The sequence below is a fragment of the Eumetopias jubatus genome, unplaced genomic scaffold (genome assembly GCF_037043125.1).
Source record: "Eumetopias jubatus isolate StellerSeaLion01/CBP00866 unplaced genomic scaffold, mEumJub1_p1.0 scaffold_15, whole genome shotgun sequence".
Lineage (NCBI taxonomy): Eukaryota > Metazoa > Chordata > Mammalia > Carnivora > Otariidae > Eumetopias > Eumetopias jubatus.
Genome location: NW_028274821.1, coordinates 93,331,206 through 93,348,622, shown reverse-complemented (window position 1 = coordinate 93,348,622; position 17,417 = coordinate 93,331,206). Strand labels below are relative to the sequence as shown.

General features: G+C 63.1%; 1 protein-coding gene and 1 long non-coding RNA gene across 16 annotated transcripts in view; both read right to left on the bottom strand.

Moving 5' to 3' along the window:
- The window catches only part of KCNT1 (potassium sodium-activated channel subfamily T member 1), a 65,573-nt gene that overhangs the window by 36,883 nt on the left and 11,273 nt on the right, over positions 1 to 17,417 (bottom strand). For 2 of the 14 annotated variants that reach the window (XM_088018974.1, XM_088018976.1), the window contains exon 1: positions 3,729 to 3,849. The exons of 11 other annotated variants lie outside the window; for them this stretch is intronic. In XM_088018974.1, coding sequence (XP_087875100.1) covers positions 3,729 to 3,814 — 86 coding nt within the window. In that variant the 5' untranslated portion in view covers positions 3,815 to 3,849. Of the gene's footprint in view, positions 1 to 2,991; positions 3,168 to 3,728; positions 3,850 to 17,417 lie in introns of those variants that run through there. One more of the 14 variants, XM_088018973.1, reaches the window with a different exon arrangement.
- On the bottom strand, positions 4,058 to 17,253 carry LOC148162469 (uncharacterized). Of its 2 annotated transcripts, none has more exons than XR_015766869.1 (3): positions 5,563 to 17,253; positions 4,485 to 5,332; positions 4,058 to 4,135 (listed from the first exon to the last, which is right to left on the bottom strand). It is a non-coding gene; the product is annotated as an uncharacterized LOC148162469 (long non-coding RNA). The 2 variants fall into 2 exon arrangements; XR_015766870.1 differs by having other exon boundaries at positions 4,485 to 5,752; positions 6,625 to 17,253.

The window sequence follows — 17,417 nt, the reverse complement described above, 5'->3', positions numbered from 1 at the left end:
GCCACCACCTGTTCCGGCCCCGCCCCTGCCAGGTCCCGCCCATCAGGCCCGCCTCTCCTGGCCCCGCCCCGGCCCCGCCTCCCCCAGGCCCCGCCCCACCGCTGCACCTTTGCGCGGAGCCCCCTGGTAGGGATCCCCCCCTACTCCCCAAACCCTTCCCCTCAGCCCAGCTCTGGGTGAGACCCCTCTGAGGATGTCCCCTCCCCTGAAACTACCAATATGGCGGAGCACAGACAGCTGAACGGCCAAGTGCACGACTCCTCCGCCCAGGCCCTCCTGCTCCCCCTCTTCCCTGGGGACCCCTCTTCCTCTTTCTGCCCCTGGGACACGCGGGCCTCTGCCTGCCGCCTCACACAGGACCTGAGTTCCATCCTGGCCTCTGGCCTTCGCTCCTTCCCTCCCCTTGGGGCATCCACACCCACAGGAGGATCCTGCTGGCCCCTGGAGTTCTCCCAACTCAGCTGTCCACGGGGTGCCCCCCACACCCTGCCCGCACTCCCCACAACTCCCAGACCCCGGATTCTCCCTCCTAGATCTTTCTGCAGCCCTTCCCTTCTCACTGGGGCTGCCATCATGCCTTCCAGGCTACCCACTCAGGTGTCCCCTCCAAGGGTATACCCGTGAGCCCCTCCTTTGCAGAGGAACCCAAACCCTGACAGGGGGTTCCCAGTAATCAGGTCTTTCCTCTCCCACCCTGTGTGTCCTTCCAGGTCAGCGTGCCTGACCTGCCACAGCACCTCCAAAGGGCAAAGGTACCCGGCCCCAGGTTTGCTGGGGACACAAGGGGGGTCCCAGAGCAGCGTTGACCCATGTGGAGAATTCACTGGACCCCTTGCTCAAAAGCTCTTGAATGATGGGCTTCATCACTCGCACCCCCAGGTCACAGTTTCTAACCATTGTTCCCCTCCCACTCCTGGCCTCACAAGACATGGGGAAGGGGAGGGACAGAGAAAGGAGACCTATGAGCTCAGAGCCCAGGGAGCCTAGGCTGGCGGTGTGTGTGTGTGTGGGGGGGGTACCCATGCTGGCCCACACTGTCACTGTGACTAGGGTGCACTGTGTTGGGGGGGGGACTTGGGCATGGCATTGGGAGCAGGCTCTCCCAGCCATGGTGAGGCCTCCAGAAGGCTCCGCGCCACCCTGGGGAAGGCCAGTGCTGCCTCATGGCCCAGGGAGCTCTGACACTGGCTGGCCCCAGGAGGCGGCCAGGCATGCAGATGCGACCAGCTTCAGGAGCTGTGGCCCCTGGCTCCCTCTGAGAAAGATCCCTAGCACCCTAGTTGTGTGGGATGCTCCGTCACGCCTGAGTTCCTAAGGAGCCCTGCAAGTGCGTCTCTGCTCAGGAACCTGTTGTGGGCGCTCTCTGCTCCTGTCCAGAAGGAACTCCATGGCGTGCGTCTAAAGTCTGGGGACACGAGGCTGCAGGGCTCCAGGCCCTGATATCGTGCAGCTACAGACAATTCTTTTTGCTCTGCAGAAAGAGGCTAATAGGGACCCCGTACTTCAGGGGCTGCTGGGCACAGAACGAGTCACCCATGTAAGCACCAGCCCAGTACCAGGGGCAGGAGAGTGCGGGAATGGGACAGGGCTTCCTGGAGGAGGTGGCCTTGCCATCTGAGCTCCCATTCTGCACTGCAGGCTCAGATGCAGCCTGGGCAGGACCTGCCATCTCTGCGTCCCTGCAGGAACAGGGACAGCAAGGGGAGCCAATCTTGCAGGGGCTGGGCTGGCTGTAACCAGAGCCTCTGGAGTCACTGCCCCCCACAGCGTCCAAGAGGCGGATGGAGAGGAGAGGAGTCTGTCCTCAGGGCCTTGGCCAGCACTTGCTTCCTTCCCATCCAGGCTGCTCATTAACTGCTCTGGGGCCTCTTAGAGGCACTTAATCTCCAGCCTTAGCAGTTTGGTCCGGGGAATGGGGATAACTGCTGGGCAGCAACCCCCGCCCCCGGGATGCTCTGAGGAGCCAGAAATGGGTGTGAAGGCAGGGAGGGGCCTGGATAGCCTGTAGCCAGGCAGGAGGGGCAGGGGAGAGGCTTCCTAGGCACTCCTGATCCTGCCATCTGCCAGGCCAAGTCCCTGCCAACCTCCACCCCAACCTTAATGAGGCCTGGCACCCCCGCCCCCGGGCTTTGGCCCTGGCTGCTGGTGCCCCTCCCTGGAGCCCTGCGGCCCTGGGAGCCCCCGCTCTCCTCACCCCGGCCCAGCCTGCACCTCTCTGCCAGACACAGGATTCTGTGCCCACGACGTGTGCCTACACCAGGGGAGGTCTGATTCATCTCTGTTCCCCCCGCAGCATCCAGAAGGGCTCCCTGCACAGAGAAGGTGTTGGCTAAGTACTAGTGCTGCAGACCGAGCCTCAGTGTCCTCACCCGGGAAATGGGGGTGCTGTGTTCAACCCTGCCCTGGGAGGAGCCAGAGAAGGGCCTGGGATGCCCCCTCCCCAAGCGGGCCCCCTCTGCAGGAAATGGGCCTCCTGCGTCCTGGGTGCCACTAGCTCCGGGCCCTCGTCCCAGAGATCCTGAGACCTGACTGTGTCCCAGCTCCAATCTGCTGTGCAGCCTTCGGCCAGGCCCCCAACCTCCCTGGGCCTCATGCTGCCTGCCTCTGAAGTGGGGATGCGGACGCTGGCCCTGCCTCCCCACAAGCGACCGCTGGAACCGACAGGAGTGTGGGCTCAGTGGGGCCAGGGCCGGGCAGGGGTCACCGAGCCACCTGGCACAGCGTCTGGGTCCTGTCTTCCCTCTCTCCTCCAGTCTTACCTGCAGGCCCACGGTACCAGCTACTGAGAGCAGGAGAGAGTTGGGGGGGGGCGGGGAGCATAGGCTCCGGGCGCCTGGGTGAGGGTTCCGAGGGGGGAACCCAGCCATCCCCCCCTTCCCGGGGCTGCAGGCGACTCGGCAGGTGCAGCCCAGCGGAGCCCGTGCTGGACGCGAGCGGCAGAAGCAAAGCCCCTCCCGGCGGCACGCGGGGTCCCCCGGCGCGCGCCCCTACCTCTGGCCCACGTCGCTGCCCACGGAGCCCCCACCGCGGGCCGGCAGCAGCGGGCTGAGCCCGTGCGGCTCCTCCGGTGCCGAGGCGCCGGCCGAGGCGCCCCCCGGGCACGCCTTGCCCTCGGACGGCGAGCGCGGCAGCTTGGCCCGCGCCATCCTGCGGGAGCACACGGGCGGGAGGCGGCAGGGGCGGTGCTCCCATCTCCGCGCCCCGCCCCGCGCTCCCCGCGCCGCCGCCGCAGTGGATCGGCCCGGCCGGGCGGGGGGCACCCCCGAGAGGCAGGGGACGGCAGGATGCGCGGGCCCCTTCCTTTCCCCGCGCGGAGAAGCCCCGGCGGGAGGGGTCTCGGCGCCCAGCGGCCAGGGCCGCCTTGTAACGGAAGTAGTAGTAAGAATCACGACAGTCACGGCGGCGCTGGGGGAGGGGAGCAGTAGTGGCGCGGTGACAGCTGGTGGCTCTCGGCCACTCACCTCCGCAGGCAGGAGCCGCTGGAGCCCACGAGCGTTGGTGCTCCGCCGCCCTGTGCCCAAGTCCCAGGCGGCCTGCAGGTCCTGGGGAGCCAGGTGTGGCTCCGGATGGCCTGCCCAGAGCGGTGCCCACCTTCCAGGCCCTACCCCTGGTGCCTGCTCAGGTTGGGTGGGTCCACCCCAGCCAGGTGGGAAATGTGCAGTCTGTCTGTCCATCCCTCCCATCCCCTACCCTCCCAGGGCTATGGGGGAGTCCATGGGGGCACTCACCAAGTGGTGCCCATATGCTCGGCTCGGCTCCGTGCCAGGCACAAGAGCCCTGCTTTGGACAAAGCAGCTGCTTCGTGGAGCCCCATGTGCACCCGATGCCCCGCTGGGGACGGCTCTGGTCACCTCAGTGAACTGGAACGGCCCGAGGAGACAAGGCTGATGTCAGTTTTGCAAAGTGGGGCGATGAGGCACTGAGGTAGGAGGTGGCTTCCCCAGGAGATGGAGGCAGGGAGAAATGGAGCCAGGAGCCGGCAGGTGAGGTGGCTCAGCTGGGTAACAGCAGGCAGGTGTGGGTGCTGGGGGTGCTGAGGCTCCGGCTGGAGCCTGCCGGGTGCAGGAGGTGCTGAGACGCCCGGCTGTCCTCCACAGTGGTCAAGCGGCTCCAGCTTGTCTGGCTTACGGATGGTCTGTGGGAGGAAGGTGGGCCTCAGAACCCCCAGCTCCTGCCCGGCCCCTCCCCAGACATGGAGAGGCAGGAAGGTCCGGTGCAGAGCCATTCGGTGGTCTCAGCAAACCCCCAGCATCTCCCTGGACTGCGTTCCTTGTCAGGAATCTGCCCTCAAGGAACGAGGTGTTTATGTGGGCAAAGCCCCCTGCCTGGCCCTGGGGGGAGGGGGCGAGGAGATGGCGGCCCCTTGTCCCCCTTCCTGCGGAGCGACACGTCAGTAACGGAGCAGGGCCCGATGGCAGGGACGCTCGCCTGGCCACCCCAGGAGGGGCAGGGAAGCCGAAGGGCTCCTTGGGATGCGTTTTCACCTGCAGACAGGACACGAGCTCGCGGTCCCTGAGCAACGCCGGCCAATGCGTCCCGTCCACGGCAGGGAAGCCCACACATCTGGCCCGTCCACTGCGGCTGCCGTGTGTTCTCCTGTTTCTGGATTTTGGGAGAGCCTTCAGTCCTCATGTGGCGATGGCTTCTGAGGTCCAGGATAAGAGGTGACGAGGGAAGGTTTTTCCAGCGTTCGGTATGACATGACCACCAGGCAACTGTCGGCGCCGTTCCGTATGCGGTGGGTGGCAGAGGCCCTTCCAGCTGGCCACTGCAGCACTTACATAAGGTTTGGTTTATTTCGAAAATGATCATCCAGTTTAGTATACGGTCCCTGGTCCCTGTGTGTGGAGGAGAGACCGCCCCCCCACAGCCACGGGGCAGTGGCCCGAGACGCCGCCTTCCCTGGCCGTGGCACACCGCGAGGAGTGTCCCAAACTGCCTGCTCCCACTGGGGCCGGACAAGCTTGAGCCCCATGGCTGCGGCGGGAGGGGTGGATGAAAACAGCAGGCTCCCTTTTCTCAAGCGCGGCCAACGCTGCTTCACCCCTACCACCCCTACCAAGAGCAGCCCTGCGGAGGGGGTGGTCACTTTGCATCTTCTGTGCCAAGAGGGCCTGGGCCGGGCAGAGGGGGAGAGGCCAGGTGGAAGTAGCCAGGCTTCTGGAGGACTGGATGGCGGGGGAATCCATCAGGGCTGAGGAAATGGGGCGGACAGGAGGAGCAGACACGGTGGGCTCAGATCCGTTCTGGGCACTCTTCAAGGGCCTGCCGGACGCCGTCTCGTGGGGGACGGGGCGGCTGGGCTGGAGAGGGAGCTGGGAGCAGGTGAGGCCTGCAGGTGGGATGTCCACCGGTGTGAGGGCAGGTGGGAGGGCTGGCCCAGGAGCCTCCCGAACCCAGGGAGACGCAGAGGCTTCGTGAAAGGTAGTGCCGAATAACCAAAGCAGCAGGCAGAGCGCAGGCCAGGGGACCCCTAGACAGGCACCTCCCTCCACCCTCTGAAGCCAAACCTGAGGATCCATAGGACCCTGTGTGCACCCGCGGGGACCTGGGGATCCTCACCCACAGCCCCACGTCAGGAGAGGTGAACTGGAGCTGTCCAGACGGCGGTCACTGTCGCCTGGTTGGGGCGGTGCCTGGGCTGCAGCCTGGGGCCAGCGAGCCCACGGAAAGATGCTCAACACTGCCAGTCACCAGGAAGCGCGAGTCAAAACGACAACGAGATACCACCTCGCACTCGCCGGGATGGCTGCTAGCGACACACAGAAATAAAGGTGCTGGCACAGACGTGGAGAAATGGGGGCCCTGGGCTCTGTTGCTGGGAATGCGAGATGCTGCAGCCGCGGCGGCCCGTCCACACCACGGACTACCCCCCAGCCTTTCAAAGGAAGGAATCCTGACACCTGCTACTACGTGGATGAAGCTGGAGGACACGGTGCCCAGTGAGGCCGGCCCGGCACACAGGGACCAACTCTGTATGACTGGAAACGCCCAGGAGGCCAGAGGAGTCGGACCCACAGACCCGGGGGGCGGGCTGGGGCTGCGGCTGAGGGAGGGGACAGTGTTTCACAGGGACAGTTTAGTTTGGGAAGATGAATGCATTCTGGGGATGGCTGCACAACGTGAATGTGCAGATGTCCTGAACTGTGCCCTTAAAAACAGTTAAGATGGTAAATTCTGCGTTATCCGTATCATCCACAATAGAGAGAAGTCGGGGAGCACGATACAGATCCCAGCTGGAAGAGCTCTCGCTGGACCCGGCAGGGACAGCAGAGCACCAGGACGGGCAATGATTAAATCACGGTGGAGGAGTTTCCTGCCGCTGCTGTGACAGATCACCCCAAATTTAGTGCCTCAGAAAAACGCGAATTTACCATCTCATAATCCTGGGGCCCAGAGTCCCAAAATCCAAGTATGGGCAGGGCTGGTTCCTTCTGGAGGCTCCGGGGGAGTCCCCCACCTCCGCCAGTTTCTCGGGGTCCCGTCCTCACGCTGCTCTGACCTCGGCTTCAGTCCCTCCCCCTCCCTTCTCCGAGGACCCTATGACACCATGGGGCCACCGCGACGATCCAGGAGCCCCCGTCAAGAGCCTGCACCTCATCACGTCCGCGAAGTTCCTCTTACCAGCAGAGGTGATGCACCCCAGGTACCGGGGACTGGGGTGTGGGCGTGCTGGGGGACACTGCTGAATCTCTGTGACTCCACAGCTGAATACCTCGTACCCACAAGGAGGCTCAGAGAAGCAGCCCCGAGGGGTCACGGCTGAGGCTGCCAGGACACGTGCCTTGCTCCCGAAACTGGTGATTAGAGAGAGAGGACGGCGCGCGTTTTCCTGCATTTTCAGCAGCAGTTACGTGACAGGGTGTGCGCCCGGCTCCCCTCCACGGGGAGAAGCAGCCCTTGCAGAAGAGCGTGGCTAACCGAGATGCAGACAAGGCAGGTGGCAGGGCCCCGCGAGGATGCTCCTGGGGCCACAGTCCTTAGACGCACGCGGGGTCCACACGGGGCACCGGAGCAGGGCTGCGCGGCCGGCCCTAACCCAGCTATGGCAGTGGAGGGACAACCAGCCCACAAGGCCACATGGTGACCACAGTGTCACCTAAAAAGTTCTCTCACCCAAGTTCTTCGTGTTCGGTCCACGGGGCCTTCGGACCCAAGAGCCAGCGTGTGAGGAAATTAGAGGCAGAGGGACGGGCTGAGGCGCCCTGGAAGGGGCAGCCAGACGCACGTGGACAACGGGACTCCCGTAGGAGAGGCCTCACGTATCAGCTGCCTTTGCTGCATAACAAGCCGCCACTGACTTCGCTGCTGCAGGCAACGCCTCACCCCACACGGTGCTGCGAGTGCAAGTCCGAGCGCAGCCTGGCTCCGTCTGTCCCCGGGGGGCTCACGAGGCTGCGGCTGCGTCAGTGGGGCTGGGCTCTCGCCTGCAGCTCATCCAGACCCCCGCGGTGGTGGGCCAGGCCCTGTTCCTGCTGGCTGCCATCTACTCTGTTCCTAAGGGCTGCCTCGCTGCTCGGCTTGCGGCCCCCCCATCTGTAACACCAGGCAGGGTGTGCCAGAGGCCCCAGGCCCCAAACCTCCTCCTCCTCGGCGTCCTGCCAGAGAAAACGTCCTGCTTTCAAAGGGCTCGTGCGCAAGACGGGGCCCACCCAGAGACTCTCCTTCTGATTGACTCAGAGGTCGTGGACGTAGTCTCCTTAATTATAAGGCAGAATCCCTCTGCCGAGCAAGGAAGCAGCGCTGATGGGGCAGCTCGAACGAGGGGAACATGGGTCTCCCATCCCGGAGGCGGGACATCCCAGGCTGCGGGGCCTGGCGGGGCTGGATCTCCTTGCCTTGCCGGCGGACGTCCTCTCTGCCTGCCTCCAAATTCCACTTTATAAAAGGGCGCCAGTCATGTGGGAGCAGGGGCCCCCTTGATGACCTCATGACCTGTCATGACCCCACTTCCACACAAGGTCACCTTCTGAGGCACTGGGGGGTTGGAACCCCAACACGTGATTTTCGGAGAGACCAAGTTCAGCCGCCAACCCCGGGTCATGTGTTGTAAACCCAGGTGTGACGTGTTGTCATATTCACGGTCCTGGGCAGCCGTGGAGAACTTGGGGGGCCACACCAGGTGGGAACCATTCTGGATCACGAAGAGTCCATGGATCCGGGACACAGTGCTCCTGGTCTGAGCAAAGCAGCTGCAAGGGGCGAACTCTCCCATGGCCAGGCTGCTGCGGCTCCCCTCCCCAGACCACACCGGCCCCTCACTCCCCTCCATGCCCTCTGGAAATCCCTGGGCACCACCAGGGGCCCCCCAGCATGCAGCGTGAGTCTCGGGGAGGCCCCGTAAATGCCACTGGGAATGTGCTTCCAGGTGACAGTCGCTTCCCAGGGTGGGGCTGGCCTGGGTGCCTGGGCTGCTTGACAGCGGGCACACCCCAGACAGAAACAGGGTGATTTCTCCCGATGGACACTGTCCCCCACTAATTCTGTGCATTCCAGTGTCCCATGGCGGCCGTAACGGGGACCGTTCCCTCCAGTTCTGAGCCCCGAAGCCCATGGTCAGTACCGCTGGGCTGAAACCCAGGTACCGCGGGGCTGTGCCCCCTGGAGGCTCCAGTGTCCCTTGGTTTGTGGCCACATCCCTCTGACCCCTGCCTCTGTCCTCACACGAGCTCCTCTGTGTAAAATCTCTCTCCGTCTCTCTCTTTTTTCATTTTGTGGAAAAACACACATGATGAAATTTACCACTTCAACATTCTTTGCCTCCTTCTTAGGAGGACACCTGTCACAGCACTTAGGGCCACCAGGGTACGCTCCCCATCTTAAAATCCTTACTTTGGTCCCATCTGCAAAGTCTCTGCCACCCAAGGCCACGTTCACAGGGCCCAGGGATTAGGAAGTGGACATCTTTGGAGGACTATCATTCAGCCGATCTGAGAGGGGTCCTGGGCCCTGCCTGCCTGTGTGCCCCGCTCCCACCCAGAGGGTCCGGAGGAACGTGACAGGGCTGGCACGTGGGGGTGCCGACACTGTGGGGGCCGCTGCCCGGCCGTGGGGCCACATCTCCCCTCACGGGCATCAGAGCCACTGCCAGGCTCGGCTAGAATCCTTGGCCACGCTCCCCTCCGGAAGGGGACACAGGGCTGGGGTCTTCTCCCTGCTCCTGGGCCCTGGTTAATTGCTCTGGAAGGGGCCCCAGGAACCAAGGACAGACTGGCCAGAGAGGCAGAGACACAGAGACAATCGGCTGCTAGTTAGCTGGGTGGGGCAGGGGCAGGGCATGCCTCTCCGGGGCCTGGGACTCTCCAGGGGCTGGATGAGGGAGCTTTCCACAGGTGGCCTCACCTCAGCTTCTCCGGCCCCCTGAGGGAGGCCGAGGAGCCCACTGAGGCTGGACTGGGGGTAGGGAGGAGGGAAGGAGCCAGCATGTGGGCCCCCAGGGGGTGAGGGTGCAGCCAGCTCAGCTCCCAGAAGGGACTCCCACCCCTAGAAAAGGCAGAGACACAGTGGGGGTTGGCCAGGGCCTTGCCAGGTTGGGGGGGCTGCCCCTGCCCAGCAGACAGCTGTGGGGAGGAGCTGGGGGCGTCTCCTTCTGTCCTCTCAGACTCCCCCTACACACCTGCACCAGGCCCCAGCCCCCTGCCCAGTGCAAACACCTTCTGCCTGCGCCCTGCTGCCCCATGGGAGCGGTGTTCCCTGCCTGCAGAGCAGCCTCCTTCCTGGGCTCTCATGGGGGTCAAGGTCACGAAGGATGCAGGGCCCCCACAGCCCCTCCTCGGGAGCCCTTGGAGCCAGGAGCCATTGTTCCTGCAGGCTGGGGGAGGCCCAGTGGGCGGGGGCCTCTTTTCCGGCACTTCCGCTTATAAGTATAGTTTCAATGGTCAATGTAGGACCTGGCCCGGAAAACACCCCAGCAAAGGACAAGCCACATTATTCACAGACTCCATCCAACCTCAGCGGGCCAAGGGTCCTACCTGACAAGGGCAGGGACCACCCTGCAGGCCCAGGCTGCCCTCCACAACCCCACGCTGGAAACTCCCTTAGTGCCCAGAGAAGGGGGCAGGGGCCGGGTCCCTAGGTCCCTGGCTTCTTGGGGCCACCTGCCCCTGCCACACTTCACCCCGTGACAGGGGTGTCAGCAGCCTGGGGCTGCCATGAGGTGCCACAAACTGGGGACAGGGGGCTAAGATAACAGGAATTCATTTTCTGCCAGTTTTGAGGCCACAAGTCCAAAATCAAGGTGTGGGCAGAGCCACACTCCCTCTGGAAGTTCCAGGGGAGGGTCCTTCTTGCCTCTCCTAGCTCCTGGGGCCCTGCTCCTGGCTTGAGGCCATGTCCCCGCAGTCTCTGCCCTTGTCTTCTCTTCTCTAGGGATACTCGTCACCGGGCTCAGCACCCACCCTAACTTAGAATCATGTCACCTTGACAGCTTTATGGTAATCACAGCTGCAAAGACTCTATTTCCAAAAAAGATTGGGTGCACAGGCTCCATGTAAGCATGCCTTCTGGGGGGGCTCTTTCCAAGCACTGTAGGGGTCTGGGGTGCTTTCTGCAGCTCCGCTCCTCCTGAAGCTCCCCTAATTAGCTGTGGGACCCTGGACAGGTCCCTTTGCTGTGGGGCTGCCTCCATTCAGCCAGGGGTGCACGTCCAGCCAGGAGGGGAGGTGGGAAGCTCCAAGCAGGCTCTCTCTCCAGTTTCTCCTGGGACGCCCTCAAAGCTTAAGGAATGTGAAGTCAGGGGCGCCTGGGTGGCTCAGTTGGTTAAGCGACTGCCTTCGGCTCAGGTCATGATCCTGGAGTCCCGGGATCGAGTCCCACATCGGGCTCCCTGCTCAGTGGGGAGTCTGCTTCTCCCTCTGACCCTCCCCCGTCTCATGCTCTATCTCATTCTCTCTCTCAAATAAATAAATAAATAAATCTTAAAAAAAAAAAAAGGAATGTGAAGTCAAAGCAGCTTGATCCCTGCCACTGCTTTCGTAGCATTTAACTCACTGCCCTAAGCCTGCCATGGGCTGAATACATGTGTGTCCCCCCAGCTTCCTATGTTGAAGCTCTAGCCCCCAGTGTGATGCTGTTGGGGGGACCCTGGGGGTGACTGGGGTTAGCTAAGGTCACAGAGCTCCCTCCGTCTATCCATCACATGAAGACACCATGAGAAGGTGGCTGTAAACTGGAACGGGGGCCGTCAGCAGGACCCCACTCTGCTGGCATCCTGACTTCAGACCTCCAGCCGCCAGAACGCTGAGAGATCAGGGTCTGTTAATTTAAGCTGCCTGGTCTACGGTGTTTTGTTACGCAGCCTGAGCTGACTGTGGCACGGCCTGAACGCTACCGCCCCCCCGCTTCGTTCCGGATGGGTGTGAGGCGGGATGGTCCACCCATGATACAGTTACAGCACTAAGCGGTACGTCATGGGAAGCGCATCAGGCACCAAAGGGAATTACGATTTGGAAACCAAAACTGATCATGGTTTTCGTGACCCTGGAGGATCCTGGCTGCCCCCTTGCTGGGGGTCCGTGCCGTACTCTGCACTAATTCAGGAGAAACTGAATTCTGAGTCAGGCACACGCGTCTCTAGATGCAGGCTTAGAGGCCAAGGTGCACGCTGCCCTGCAGAGCCCAGGGCCAGGATGGGGAGCACGGCTCCCGGGGGACACCCAGTTCCCCAACTTGGGGACTCCCAGACACCTCCGGGCAAGGGCAGGGGGGCCAGGAGTGCCGGCACATGGACTGAGGCCCCCCCCACCAGCTCCCAGAAGATGGAGCGGTGTGCCCAGTCTACAAATACACACGCAGGGCCCAGGGCCCCGCTGACCCACCTTGGCACATGCGTGCCTGCGCCCCTCCACCTCTACCTGCTTCTCTTGTCCCTCTGTTGTCCCTTTACTCTCCACCTGCCTGCTGCAAACCTTCCTGGGCTGGGGGGCCCCAGTCCCCAGAACCCCTACTTGGAGGAAGGCACCACCTAGCCCCCAGGAGCTCAGCTTCCACAGGGGTCACCTGCCCTTCTCTCTACCCACCCTGGCCACCTCTCAGGCCCTTGTTCCCTGTGGGGGACCTCAGGTGACACGGGGAACAGAATCAGATAGCCCAGGCCTGCTCACAGTGCAGTGGGGGAGACACAGGCGATGAGCCCTGGACCCCAAAGGTGACTGGAAAAATCACAAATTTTACTCCCTTAAAGCTCCTTGCAGCTCCTGGAATTTGCCAGAACCTGGCACCAACCCCAGGCTTTTCCTTGATTCGATCACATAGGCAGCGCAGAAGCTAGTCCCAGACAGATCCCTGGAGAAGCAGCCTCGTGGCGTCCAGCATCAGCTCCTGGGGCCCACACGCCAGCACCCTGGCCACGCTCTGATGGCATAAAGCCAGAAACCGCCCAGACCGTGCGTGGGGGCAGAAGGGCCTCAGGGTTCAGACAGGATAGAGCTGCAGCAAGCACAGGGATTTTGGGTCTGAGCCAGGGAAGGAGGGAGGCAGACTGGGAGTCCGTCAAAGAGGCCAGTGTGTCAGCAGGCTGGTGCCCAGGGGGCAGAAACAGCTGCCCCAGGGGGTGACGGAATATGCAGGTGTGGCTGCTCTGGATGAACAGGGTCTCCAGGGGCAGATGAAGGCTTTGGCTTTAACCCCATGCCCCGCCCCTGCCCGGACCAATCCTATTGTGCAGGAGGTGAAGGTGGCCAGAGACCCTCAACCTGGCCTGGGCCCCCACCAGCCTGGGCCCTGGCTATTTCCCCGGCTAGCTGTGTCCTCCGAGGCCTGTGGGTTTGCAATGGACACAGGCCACTAGCCAGGGCAGGGCAGGGAGAAGGTGCTGGGGCAGAGCTGGGGTCCCACCTTGTCCCACCCTGACTATTGGGGCCACCGGCCCAGCCCCACCCATGAGTCAAGGCACAGAGCAGAAGGCCGGCCCCAGGAGGCCTGCGTCTAGCCGCCCCACGCAGGGAGGACCCAGGTGAAGCAGTGAGCTCCTCTGGTGCCAAGCCAACCGCTCTTTGAGCCTGGCAGGCGCAGGTGGGGGCACGTCCACGGTCCATGGTCACCCTCTACCGTGACAGGGCCCTCTATGCTCATCAGTCCGCAGGGAACCCCCACGTGCAAGACTCGGGCCAGCCTGTTGTCCCCATGGCTTCCCTCACAGCCTCCGATCTTCCCTGAACACCCATCCAAAGGAGAGATCCCTGCCGGCACTTGCCCTCTGGGGCTCTCGGGAAGGTCCTGGGTCTTGTGCCAGTGAGCAAGGATAGCATCCCCCTCTGAACCCTGCACATCTACAAGAGGCCCTCGTCCCACATCTGCTGGAGCCCTGGGTGGAGGAAGAGAGGGGAAGGGCAGGCTGTCGGGGTCTAACCCTGCCACACTGAGCTACGTCTGAGCTTGGTGGCATCTCTGGTGAGGCTTGGTAACACCCACCTATTAACAGTTACAGCTGAGTGGCCCTGAGGGCAGCACTGTTCCCAAGACCCCCTACTGCTGGGGGGCCTGATCCCCTTCTGCTCAGTGGAGGGAGGGGGGCCATAGGGAGGGGCATGCTTCCTGCAGAGACCCCAGCCCTGCTCGCTCCTCCCTGCACCCAGTCCGGGTTTGAGGGTCCCCAGTGGACCGAGAGCTGAGGAGTCCTTGCCCCAGGGGCCACGGCTGTCAGTCACCCCCCTGCTGGGCTGGCAGGGGTCTGTGCTCGAGTCCCTGCCCCACCATGCCCCCGCAGCGCAGGACTGCCTATCTTCCCGCTTCCAAGCTTGTTGTGTGAAATAATATTTGGCATTGCTCAATGCCACAGAAACAAGTCAGGCTCCGTCCTCTTGTCAGAGGAGTGAAGGCAAACAGCCAAATGGGGTCCTTCTGGGTGTCTTTCTGACCCCGGAGGCCTGGCCTCTGCGTTCTTCTTGCAGCAGGCCGGTGCTGCCCCCCCCCAAACCCCAGAGTCCCCGAGAGCCTTGACCCCTGGATGCTTCTAAGGGTCCACCCATCCTCCACTCAGATGCCTGGGGAGAGGGGAGGGCGCCGGCCCTGACACCGTCTCCAACTGTCCGTCCCCCTGTTGCCCCGCTGGGCTGGCTCCTGGCGTGGCAGGCAGCTGTGGGAAGCAGGTGGTCCAGGGCGTGCAGGCCAGGAGGTGGCCACGTTCCAGGCCCTTTGTCCTCACCTGAGGCTCTCCCCACCCCAGCCTTTCCCACAATTCTGCTCCTTGCAGGGGACAAGGCGGTGGTGTCCCCGTGTCCCCCTGTACCTCAGGGCACAGAGCCCACCTGCATCTTCCTGAGCCTGGGGGTGCGCGGGGCTGAAAGCCTCCCATCTGTGTTACAGGAGAAGGTGGAGAAAGACTTAGGATGACAAAAGCCCCCACCTGTGTCGATGTCTCATCACAGTGCCGGTTTGCGGGGTGACTGGAGCTGTCAGCAGCCCTTCCAGGAGGGGGGTTCATGGCTGGAGGGGCCCTGCAGCCTCCAGCTGTGAAGCAGACCCTCAGACCCCTAAGTCTGTCCCCCCAGGACCATGGTGCCACGTGCTCAGGTGCCCAGGTGCACAGGACAGTCAGCTGTGGAGGTGGGGGGAGGGGGGCAGGGCCTCCTTGAGCCGCTCCTGGGCTCCTGGGCTCCTGGGCTCCTGTGCACAGGGCCAGGGAGCTGCCCTGAGGTGGGGCAGGGAGTCCTGAGCCCCAGGCCTTGCACGGCCCAGGTGCACTTCTGCGGAGAGCCCTGCTCCCTGGGACCCCAAGGCCTGGCCCCAACGGGCAGTGGTGAAGGTCGCCCCGAGACCTCAGCTGCCCCTGGAAGGTCTGTGAGCTCTGGCTCTGCCCTTCTCTCCAGCCCGGCCCCCCCAGGAGGGGCTGAAGCAGCCTCCTTGGCCCACGTGGGCCGAGCCCCTCCCACCCTCCAAGGCCACAGCGCGTGAGGCTGCAGTGACTCATTGCTGGTGGCTTTATTTCTCCAGAGAGCAGGAAGCCCACAGCCCTGCCCGCCCACTCACAGCCTGCCAAGAGTCAGGGCAGCAGCACCCCCGCTCACCCCACGGAGCCTGCCCTGGTGCCTGGGGGCTGCAGGGGGAGGGTTGGGGGGGAAGGGCTCCAGGATAACGCTGCTGATGGTGTGTGGGGTCCTCCCGAGCCCCCAGCCTCATGGTGCATGGGGACAGCCTGCAGCCCCAGGACCCCATGCCAGCCCCCTGCCCCCTGAAACATCCTTACGAGGTCTCTATACATGCAGAAGGGGTCCTGCCAAGCTGGGCAGAAGCCTGCCTCCATCCTCCACTTTGGGAATCAGTGATGGGGGGGGCACAGGCACTGAGGATGACAAGGGGACGGGGGCAGAGGCTCTGGGGGCCCATGTCACAGGCATCCAGGAGGGGAGCGCCAACAGTCAGGCTTCCCCGGCTCCTCCTCCCTGAGCTTGGGGTATCAGCTCAGAGCCCAGGCTGGGCCTCGCTCTGTGTGCGTCTTAGGGATAGGGGTCTCAGGTGATCTCAGCTGCCCCTGCCCCCGACACCATCCCTGTTTCCAGCTCTGCTGGCCCCAATAAGACCTAGCAGCACAGCCTGGGAGCATGAGGGGTTCATGAGAGGGACAAGGCCACACCTGAGCCAAAGAGATTTGAAAACAGAGAAGCTCTTCTCACTGGGCTCCTGGTACAGTGTCTGGCAGGGGATAGAAAAAAGGCTCCCCCCAGCTGGCTGCTCCTCGAACCCTGGGCAGCCAGCACCGAGCCTCACAGGCTCCCCTCCGGCCCCCAGGCGAGCAGGCGTAGCATCACCTGGAACCCGGCTGGAGGTTGCAAACCAGCAGCCCCCCCCCAACCTGGGAGCCCCTTGGACCCTCCAAGGGCCAGCCACCTCCACCCAGGCCCCGTGCCTCCTCTCTGGGGTGAGCAGGGAGAAGACCTCTGCCATCCACTCCTGAAAGCAGAGCAATGTGTAGCTCTAATTATATCAACTGCTGACACTGGCATTTATCAGCACATCCCGAGGCCCCGGGCCTACTTGGGGCGACAGACGCCATTCCTGCCCACATTGGAAAAATCTCTGGGGCTGCTGTTCGCAAGACTTCACCGAGTCCCAGGGGAGTAGGCGCTGAGGGGCTGGTGCTGCCTTAGAAGATGCTCAGCACATGGGTTCGACTCAGGAAAGCCCCAGCCCTGCCCTGCCTTCCAGGAGGGCAGGAGGGCCCCGGCCACACACAGGATCTTCCTGAGCCCTCTGCCTCCCCAGAGTGAGGTGACACTCTTCCGGCATGTGCTCTCGGCGGGGCTTACTTATTATTAAAACTCGCAGTCCGACAACAGGAAGTAGGGTTCAGAACGCCCCTCTGCTGAACTCGCAACCTCAACTGTGGGCGGGCAAGCGCTGTGAGCTCAGCTCTCCTCCCGATTCGAACGCAAGCAGACATGGTGGGGTCTGGTAGGATGCTCTGCTTTGGGAGGTGGGCACAGCGGTCTTGAAAGCCCTTTCCACAAGCTTCGGCAGCTCCTCACCGTCCTTACGCACTGACCTCGTTCACAAATGTGACTTTTACCAGCTGCAGCTTCAGCAAAGGATCATCCCGAGGGCTCAGGCTGCTTCCCAACCATTTCAACCAGCGTGCGCCATGTGCCGATGGGAACGACTGCACTGTAGGTGGGGGCCACTGGACCTCGGCCCAGCCAGTCTCGGGCTGGGTGGGGAAGAACCTCCAGGTGCCCAGGGCCATTGAGGGCTGCTCAGCACACAAGGCAAGGAGAACCGGCTCCTTCCCAAGCCCCACAGGCTCTGGCCCCGCTGAGCCCCTGCACTCGCCTTCCCTGGTTCCCTGGCGGGCGGAAAAGCACCTCCCCTGAGGCTGACAGAGCTTAAGTGCCGGGTGTTTACCCAAGACAGCTATTTGGGGAAAAGGCAGAGAAAAGCAACATTTCTTCCAGCTTCCTGCCAGCTTCCTTTGCATATGAATTATTCCCAAGAGCTGGTTCTGCTGGTCTCTTACCGAAATACACTTTTGCTTTTCTCCAGCCAGGACAATTTGAGGTGAGGGAACATTGTCACCCTCTGTAAGGAACCACGACAGAAGCTTGAAAAACACTCCCTCAGCTAAGAATAAATGGCCCCAGCCAGAGTCTGGAGGACACCAGCCTTCAGCGAGACTCCCGGGCTCCGCCATGGGCTTGCTTCCGGCCCTGGCCTTGTCCCCCAAATCAGCAGAGCTTTCAGTGGGGCTGGGGGCCGCCGCACGCCTGGGGAGGCCAGGCCCAGGGAGCGGTCTTTGGGAGGACCCCCCAGCACAGGGCTCCCCGTCCCATCCCCCGGGCCCCTTCCCGGAAGGAAGACGCTTCCCCCCTCGCCCAGCCCCCCGCCGAAACTTCCCCCGCCCGGAATCCCAGGAAACCCGGGAAAGTTGAAGGGCAGCGGGCGGTGCACTGGCCTTCAGCACCGCGGACAGCTCTGAGAACGCGGTG